The sequence below is a fragment of the Triticum dicoccoides genome, chromosome 3B (genome assembly GCF_002162155.2).
Source record: "Triticum dicoccoides isolate Atlit2015 ecotype Zavitan chromosome 3B, WEW_v2.0, whole genome shotgun sequence".
In the NCBI taxonomy this organism is placed as follows: domain Eukaryota; kingdom Viridiplantae; phylum Streptophyta; class Magnoliopsida; order Poales; family Poaceae; genus Triticum; species Triticum dicoccoides.
In genome coordinates this window covers 12527019-12536972 of record NC_041385.1, presented here as the reverse complement: position 1 = coordinate 12536972, position 9954 = coordinate 12527019, and the positions used below count along the sequence as shown (strand labels likewise).

At 47.7% G+C, this 9954-nt stretch overlaps 1 protein-coding gene across 1 annotated transcript; it reads left to right on the top strand.

Annotated features, from left to right (window-relative positions):
- The first annotated feature begins 7338 nt into the window (after positions 1-7338).
- On the top strand, positions 7339-9624 carry LOC119274374 (probable F-box protein At1g44080). Its single transcript, XM_037555068.1, has 2 exons — positions 7339-8733; positions 9261-9624. Exon 1 carries the CDS (start codon positions 7348-7350, stop codon positions 8731-8733), a length of 1386 nt encoding a protein of 461 aa, XP_037410965.1. The 5' UTR covers positions 7339-7347; the 3' UTR covers positions 9261-9624.
- Positions 9625-9954: the final 330 nt, after the last annotated feature.

The following is a 9954-nucleotide window of genomic DNA, read 5'->3' as shown; positions in this document are numbered from 1 at the left end:
CGGCCCCCATGGTGCCCTGGCGCCCGCGGCCCCCACAGCGCCCACGGCCCCATTGGCGCCCCCAGTGCCCGCGGCCCCCTCGGCGCCCGCGGCCCCCTAGCTCATGTGGCCGGTCCGGTCACCCGCGCCCGTACGGGCGTTTTTTGCCCGAGCTCGCGCTACGCCTCGGATGACTATGTCCATGCGGCGTCCACCTCTGAGCCGGCGCCGTTACCATCCTCCGTTCGAGCCGCTCGTCGTGACCCGCTCTGGATGGCTGCGATGCAAGAGGAGTTTGACGCCCTGTTGCGTAACCGAACGTGGCAGCTTGTTCCCCGTCCCCGGCACGCCAATGTGATTACCGGGAAGTGGGTCTTTAAACACAAGATCCGTCCTGATGGTACCGTTGATCGCTACAAAGTGCGTTGGGTCATTCGTGGCTTCCGACAGCATGCTGGCATCGACTTCACCGACACCTTCGCTCCGGTCGTCAAGCCCGGCACGATACGCACGGTTCTCCACCTTGCGGTCTCCCGTGCTTGGCCGGTGTACCAGATGGACGTCTCCAACGCCTTCCTCCATGGTCACCTCGAGGAGCAGGTCTTCTGCCAGCAGCCCACCGGGTTTGTGGACCCGGCGCTTCCTGACCACGTCTGCCTGCTTTCGTGGTCCTTGTATGGACTCAAGCAGGCTCCGCGCATTTGGTACGAGCGCATCGCGGCGTTTCTCCACCAACTTGGGTTCCGCTCTACCCACTCGGACGCCTCACTCTTCGTCTATCATCAGGGCTCTGACACGGCCTACTTGTTGCTCTATGCCGACGACATCATCCTGACGGCATGTACGACTGGTCTCCTTAGTCAGCTCACGGCTCGTCTTTGCGCTGAGTTTGCCATCAAGAACTTGGGTCCTTTGCACTACTTCCTCGGTGTCGAGGTGGTGCGCCGTCCGGATGGCTTCTTCCTTCATCAGTAGAAGTACGCTCACGAGCTCTTGGCGCGCGCCGGCATGCTTAAGTGCAAGCCCGCCGCTACGCATGTTGATATGAAGGCCATGCTTTCTGCCACGGCTGGTTCTCCTGCTTCGGATGCTGCTTTCTACCAGTCTATCGTTGGTGCTCTCCAGTACCTCACTCTGACTCGACCGGAGATCTAGTATGCCGTACAGCAGATGTGTCTTCATATGCATGCTCCTCGAGACGTTCACTGGGCTGTCGTCAAGCGGATTCTCCGCTATATCTGTGGCACTATGGATCTTGGCGTCATGCTCTTCGCCTTCGCTGACACCGCCCTCACCGCCTACTCCGATGCAGACTGGGCGGGCTGCCTCGACACTCGTCGCTCCACCTCGGGCTATTGTGTCTTCCTTGGACCATCACTCATATCATGGTCGTCCAAGCGGCAGCCTACGGTCTCTCGCTCCAGTGCTGAGGCTGAGTATCGTGCGGTGGCCAACGTCGTCACCGAGTGTTCGTGGCTTCGCCAGTTTCTCCAGGAGCTCTCTTGTCCTGTGGATCGTGCTACGGTGGTCTATGCGACAACGTCTCGGCAGTCTACCTCTCCGCCAACCCGGTACATCATCGTCGGACCAAGCATATTAAGTTGGATATCCATTTTGTTCGGGAACAGGTGGCCCTTGGCCATATTCGTGTTCTACACGTCCCTACTTCCCAACAATTTGCCGATATCATGACCAAGGGCTTGCCTACGGCGTCGTTTGAGGAGTTCCGATCCAGTCTTTGCGTCAGCAGCGGTGCCGCTTCGACTGCGGGGGGTATTGAGTATATGTGTTGTGCATATCTGTGTATTGGGCCCACCTTCTAGTTTCTTGTATAGCTGAGATCGTGGCCCACCTCTTGTACACCATATATACGTGTCTTTGCACATGAGCAATACATCGTGTAATTCACATATTCTACAAACATGAATACGATGCTTTTATAAAAGATATCAGAAGTATTATGTTCCAATGGTTGTATCATTGTAGAGAACCGAATAGGACACACATAGGTCATGTTTACCCGGTGGGTGACGGGTGTTGGAAAAAATGGGACCCAAGGTTGGGTGCGGGTGTGGGTGAGCTCTACCTACACCCGATAGACTTGGGTGCCATCTTTTTTTTTTTTGAGCATCAGTACAGACACAAATGCTCATATACACGCGCATACATTCACCCCAATAAATGCACACACGCACACCCTACCCCTCACCCTACCCCTATGAGCACCTACGAGAGACTAAGCCGGCATATCATCTTGAGATTTACGAAGCCACCGTAGGTGCCTCGTCGTCGACGGGAACGTCTCCTCCCACTGAAAGCACATCGCCGAAAAATCCTAAAATAAATTCAGAAATAATGCGAGCACCAGGATTTGAACCCTGATGGATTGAGGATACCACTGTCCACCTAACCATCTCAACCACAGGTTGGTTCGCCTTGGGTGCCATCCTTATACTGTGGGATTTGCTTCATAAGCCACTTGAACGCCAAGAAGGAGAAGAGCCGATCGTACACGGTACAATTATGAAAGGGAGTTCGTTATCAACTTATTCCTTTGCATTGGACATGTCTCGGTATGTTACCCTAACCCATGATGCACCACTGCAGCGAGTTTCTAGGTTCATGCGGTAGTTTTTAATTTTTTATTTTGTACTATCTCTGTAAACAAATATAAGACGTTTTAGATCACTAAAGTAATGCCTTTTTTTTTGCAAGGATTCATTGTTTCTTAGATATCAAAAATAAACAAACACATCCTGGATCCCTAGAAGATTTCTATGGTAAGAAAAACTGGTAATCTATTTTATAAGAAAATATAGGACATTTCTAAAATATTAGAATAATAACAGATCAGAAGTGGTAACTAAAGTAGACATGAAGTATTTGATCTCGAGCTCACATGCTCTCTCATGAACAGTACAATAAAAAACTGTTTTTTTTGTCATAAACGTTGATGGGTGTTTTAAATGCCTGAAAATATTTTTGATGAAATCACATTCGTGTAGGTCTAGGCAAAAAAGACAAAATGGATGCTTTGAAAAGACTATTGTTGAAAGCATTTTGAAGCATCAATTTTGTCTTTTTTGCCCAGACCTACACGAATGTGATTTCACCACAAAAAATTGCAGATAGTTAAAACATTCATCCATGTTGATCACACAAAAAAATCATAACTTTTTGAATCTTATTTACTATTTTTTTGGATTTTACCGTTCACGAGGAGCAAGTGAGCTCGGGATCAAAAGAGCACTTTCGATTAAAATATCAGTTCTATTCAAATAGTAGAAACATGGTTGTTCATGTCGGCTAAAATCTTTTAAAAAAATTAGTCGACTAAGCAAGGTACAATCCCTTCTTTTTATCCTCCCTACCACAAGAAAAGTAATTGTCGCAACCTCTATAGAATGTCCATTTTACATTATACAGAGGTTGCGTTAATTAATTCGAAGGGATAGTACTAAACACAAGCCGAAAATGTCACTAGTCAGGCGTCAAGCCCATCCCCACCTGATTCAATCAGGCCGATTGCTTATGCTAACGTGCCACCTAATGTCCACAAGAACTGCCAGCTGCGGCAATCGAGATAGTCAATGCCACAATAGTCAAAGCCTGCCATTTCTGCAGATAAACCCAGGTCGGATACCGGTGCCCTCTCAGACCTCTTTTTAGGGCTGCCGCCGCCCTACGGCCGGACCATTTCTCCAGGATGCTTGCAGGCCGGTACAGGGGACGGCCGCCTCATTGTCAAATAAAGCTTTTGGAGTAGCTTGGCGAGGATGGTAGCACAAAATTTACGTAATTGTTAGCAAGATTCAATAATGTTGGAAGAGAGAGTGCGGCTAATCTGCACCCGGGCTCATCTGCACCCACACTTAGAAAAAAATTCAAAATAAATACTAGAAAAATTCAAAAAATTCCAATTTTTTTGTGGTGGTAGATAATTTGGCGCGTGAGGTGCGCCCCAAAATTCATCTCATTTGAGCATCTGAGCAGCTCTCGGCAAAAAAGACAAAATCAGGGTCTGTAAAAATGTTCACTGTTCATGCACTGGTTTGACCCGATTTGTCTTTTTTGCCGAGAGCTGCTCAGATGTCCAAATGAGATGAATTTTGGGGAGCACCTCAAGCGTCAAATTATCTACCACCACAAAAAAATTTGGAATTTTTTGAATTTTTCTAGTATTTTTTTTGAATTTTTTGCTGAGAGGGAGCAGATGAGCCCGGGCACCGTTTTGAGTTTTCGTGGAAGAGATTCATAAATTTGCAAGTGAAACAAGTAGGCCAACAACAATGAGTGGCACGCACAAACACACACACACGGATTAATAAATGGGGTTGTGCAACCAAGAAATGATCTCAAAATGTGGATACCACGAAAAATGTTTTTGTTGCACAACTCTAGAGAGACGCTAGGACGATTGCTCAATAGGCGGATACGAAACTTGTGCACAACCTATAAAAGACAAAACATAACGACTTCTATCCAGTTTATGCCATGCATGTATAGTTCCCGGTGATTCTCTCACAATGATCCAAGATGATCAAATGTGTCTATATGATATGCTATTTTAGCGATGCTATGCTATTGCTTACAAGCTCTTGCTTATCTCTTTGCTTAAAAGCTTTTGGTTCTCTTTTGATATTTTCCTATGGTCACTTATGCAAAATGCTCGAACCAAAATAGCAATGATGTATATGCAGGAACAAATGATGACACAAAAGATGATACGATGATATATGCACCCTATGATAGCTATGCGGACGTGTACCACTAAAGTGCACAAGTAGCATTGCCCGGCAATACTCAAATGGCTAGTCTCTATAGGAAAGTGACGCAAAAGGATGGCTCGGGGTTGACAATGCAAAAGCAAGGGAGTACACGAAGGTGTCGTTGATGTTACCGTCCTTGCTTACGGTTAGAGTGTCAAAATGCTGAAGTGTTCGTTGTCGATGTCGAGTCTGTGGCGAATTTGAGCGGCGGTGATGACGACGACGAACTGACCCTAAGTAGCCGAAACACGTTAAGAAACGGAGAACCGCGACTCAAAAATTCAAATGGAAAAATTCAAATGCTGGTAGCGGAAAGTGTGGTGGTGTTGTGGAAGCTCTATGACGTTGCGGAATTGCAGTGATGGGTTTTGGAGTTGGCAATGCAAAAAGTGGAGGGTGGCTGAAAATTTCTGTCGAAAAATTCAGTTTTGTCAGGGTTTGGGGACGATCGGTCGCTGATTTCGGTTCAGACATCCGGTAAACGTCAGTCGTCCGGTGCCTGGGTGATGTTGGGGCTGCGGGGATGAAGATGAACTCGTGGATTTCAGTGACAAAAGAAAAATTGGGGCCAAAACTGGACAAATTTTGTGGATGTGATGGGGAAAAGGTAGATCCACATGAAACACATCAAATCCATGGATCAAAATCAACAAAACATCATCAAACCAACAAATCACAAAAAAAATGGTACGGCCATTTTTGTGGGGATTTTTGTAGTTGGACAAAAACACACAAAATTAGGCTAGAAAGAGGGGGTAGGGACTCCAAATTTGCGATCAACCTTGGCTAGTGATACCAAGATGACGTAGGCGGAATCCTAATGGCCGATCTTTCATGATTTGGAGAGGGGTCCCGAGGAGAACACGAAAGGGAGAACACTCAAAGAGACCAAATCCAATCACACATGTGCTAGATCCACATACACAAAGGGGACATACAAGATCCAAAGTCAACAAAAGAGGATACAAAGGGTAGCTAGTTCATTCCAATCCTTGAAGGAAAGAGGTCTTGAATCCTTGGAGGATCTTCCCACAAAGGGGGTCTTGAATCCACTTGGGGGATATTCTCACATGGAGGCCTTGATCTCCATGGGAGTAGGGGTAGGTGGATGTGCAAAGCTCTATCTCAATGTTGAGCTATCACAATGCTAACCCTAAAACATTGGAGGAAGAGGAGTATATATAGTCTAGGGGGTGAAGGTGTACATGGGCCTTGGCTCGAGTAGCTGTTCGCGGACAGGCGTCGAACGTCCGGCCATTACCGGTCGTCCGGTGTCTCGCGAGGGACCGGACATCCAGTAAGGATCGGACATTTCAGCTCTGTTGAGGCGGTGTCGGATTTCCGGATGTGATCGGACGTCCAGTGTGTCGGTCGTCCAGAAGGCTCCGGTCTTTTGGCGTTTTCGTTCTGGACCGGTGGTGCAGGATATCTGGAGTCCTTCAGACGTCCGGTCGCTGGTGTGTGTTGGACGTCCGGTACTTGTCGGTCGTCCGGTCGTTCTAGAGTCAGTCGGCTGGGCTTCTGGATGGCTAAGTCTCCAGGCGTTGGACGTCCAGTAAGGACCGGTCGTCCAATAGCTGTAACTTTCTGGCAGCTCTTTCTCTTGTCTCTCGTGTTTGGTGTACTCGCCATTTTGTCCGTTCCTAGTAACAACTTCATGGACTTCCTTCAAGTAGCTGATCACACACAAGGTCACCACTTGAGGTAGTAGCCATGTCTCACATGTGGAATATGAGCAGGTTCACCTCGGCTTGGATAGCCCTTGCTCGAGCTCTAGTCATTGGTCCACGTGGTGTCTTGGAAGACGAAGATATGTCCATAGGGATGAACGTAGGATGCCCCGCACCTAAGAGCCACTCCAACCAAAAAGTTTAGAGAAAATTTGAGCCAAAAACTGTCTTCAACTATTCCCGTATACGTGGAATAATACAAGATCTTGTAAACTTGGCCCCAAATTCCTTCAGGCTTAGGGAAAGTTTTGCTTCCTGTTAACATTTGATGGCAAGGTAATTGCCTGAAACTCCCCGCCGCGCCGCTGAAATGTTGTGTCGTCGTCGCCGCCGCACCGCCGGAGGCTGTCACGCGTGTCACTGATTGAGGGGCCCTGGGCCATTATTTAGTTTTTTTTAATAAAAATAAAATAAAATTTATGGGATCTGACCGATGAAACTTTCGGGAAATTTTACCTAAAAGTTTCATCCTGTAAAAAACACTTTTATGAGAAGTTTTTTTCGGAGGAACTCCAAGTTGTTCTAAGACACGTTTTTTTTTAACATCGGTCGCGCATACACTCACCCATATGAACGCACACACGCACATTATATCCCTATGAGCACCTCCGAAAGACTAAGCCGGCATATCATCTTGAAATTTACGAAGTCACCGTAGACACCTCGTCGTCGATGAAAACGTCTCCTCTCATCGAATGTGCATCACCGAAAATCCTGAAATAAATCCAAAAATAAATGCGAGCACCCGGACTTGAACCCTGATGGGTTGGGGATCCAACCACAGGTTTGATCGTGGGATGTAGTGGTCTAGTGGACGCCGTGCGTGGCTTGGCGCAAGGCGACGGATGAAGCGCGTGATCGGTCGGCCGATGCTTACCCTTCACCTAATTCTACTCCAACTCCCCTCGGGAAGAATCTCACTCCTACTCGGATGGGGGAAGCAGAAGCAGGGCATCGTCACCGATTTGCTCCGCCGCATCGACGGCGTATATAATCCCAGCTCTTATCTTTCTCCCCCTGTCTCGCCAGATCCCTATCCAATGGAGGAACCGACGGCGGCCGGCCCCGACTGGTCAAAGCTGCCGCCGGACGTCCTCACCACCGTCCTCGGCGACCTCGAGTTCCCGGATCTATTCCGCGCCGCCGACGTCTGCACCGCCTGGCGGGCCACCGCCCGCGCCCTCCGTCGCCTCGGGATCTACAGCCGCCCCCAAACCCCCTGCCTCCTCTACACCACCGCCGCCGCCGGCCCCCGCGCCGCCGAGCTCTTCAGCCTCGCCGACAAGAAGGCCTACAGGGCGCGCCTCCCGGACCCTCCCATCGGGGAGCGCAACATCATCGGCTCCTCGTACGGGTGGCTCGTCACCGCCGACGCCCGCTCCGAGCTCCACCTCCTCAACCCCGCCACCGGCGAGCAGGTCGCGCTCCCCTCCGTCGCCACCATCGAGCAGGTAAGCCCCATCCTCGACCGCCAAGGCAACCTTGAAAGGTACCATCTTTCTCTCCATGGGGATGATCCGCAGCCCTATGGGGTGGACGAGCTCCGCGGAGTCCTCTATCTCAAGGCCGTGCTGTCCTGCGATCCCGCATTGGGGGATTGCACGGTCGTGCTGATTCACAATCCCTATAGGGATCTCTCGTTTGCGAGGGTCGGCGATGACAAGTGGCACTGGATACCTTCGGCACCTCGTGAACCGCCGCGGTACTCAGACTGCATATTTGGCGATGATGGTGCGCTCTACGCCATGGATCTCCTCGGCGGGATGTATCGCTATGCCATCCAAGGTTCTTGTGCCACCCGGGATATGATTTTCAAGGAAACTTCGCCATTCGTGGCATATAATGGATACCTATCCAAGACATCATGTGGCAGTGTGCTGCAAATATGGAGGGTCAAGAGGAAAACAAGGGGGGAGCAAGAAGAGATGCATACAGTTGATATTGAGGTGTACATGACTGACCTTGACAAGCAGCAGATAGTTCGTGTGCGGACGTTGGGGGATTACGCGTTGTTCATCGGGCACAACTATACTTGTTGCCTTTCCACACAGGACTACCCAGGGCTTCTGCGGAACCATGTCTATTTTACGGACGATGACGAGTATTGGCTGATAGATTCGAAAGACAATCGTCGGGATGTTGGAATACTAGATTTGGAGGATTTAAGTGCCACTGATGTTGTATCTCCTCAACCATGGTTGAATTGGCCAATTCCCGTATGGATCACTCCAAGTTTTAATAAGATCCATAAATAGGTATGTATTGTTGCACATACTAGTAGTTATCTATATTTACCTTTGTTTGGTTTCTTATTATTGATGTGTAAGCTGATATGGTTTGATTTCTTGATTCTTTGTTTTTGAGTATCTGTTTGTATTTTGCAACTCTTCCATGGTATGTTAAAAGAAGATATGATGCATTCACAGGGTCTTTCATCCATACTACTATAATTCTAATTTCAGAAGGGGTGGTGATTTTTCATCTGTTGACACTGTTGACAGCCAGCAATTTTTGTAGTATCAGTTGGGAGGTGCTGTCATGTTTGCCATAATATATACAACATAATACTACTACTTTTAATTACAAAGAGTTTACAGAAGTTTTCTCTGTTGCTAATTCTTCATGCCCACTTGTAGTAGGATGCCATTTGTCTCCCAGTTTTTACCCTCACTATCTAATTCAGTGCATAATTCGCGTGCACATACACAAATACTCTCCTTTTGCTTTGCACAAAATGATACTTTATATGTCATGCTTACCGGTGATTTTTCCAAACTGACAGGTCTCGGAAGAGAATGCTCTTGCTTGTCATAAATAATTTACTCCAGAACTATTCTGGTGTAGTTGTTCTGCGAAGAAGACAGTATGTTTGTGGGAAGAGAATGCTCTTGCTTGTCATAAATAATTTACTCCAGAAATAGTCTGGCGTTTCTGCATATCCTGGCCTGTGAAGAAGACATAGTAATGATTGTACTATAATTTAGCTTCAAAAAATTTGTATGCGCAGTGAACATGAGGACAATTGTGCCACTTAGCTGTCAATTGTTACTTGGAAAATAGCTGCAAGAGATTGTCTTGGTGCTGCATAGAGAAAATGCATGTTGGATCCGTTTTTAATTGGCAGTCATGTGCTGAGTTGCAGTGTATCATTAACGTGCAAGATGGAAGCGTTTTTATTCTTTTCATTTACTACACGACAAGTCGATGTTGATTACGCAGTGGCAGCAAACCTCTTATGGTTCATATGCCAACAAACAAAGGTACGGTGAAGATCAAATTGTTCAAACACACGAAACCTCCAGTGTAGTATTTAACAAAAAAACTACTGTACCACTTTACATGTGTTGGTCTCAGAAACTACCACATTGTCTAAAACCCACTTTTGATCTAGAATTTTGCTAAAAACCGGCGCGCAACATTAATAGTAATTATGACATACTTGGCTGTTATGACAGGTGGGCCCACCTGTCAGCACT

Coding starts and splice junctions, on each gene's coding strand:
- LOC119274374 (XM_037555068.1), top strand. CDS start 7,348: ATGCTTACCCTTCACCTAATTCTACTCCAACTCCCCTCGGGAAGAATC.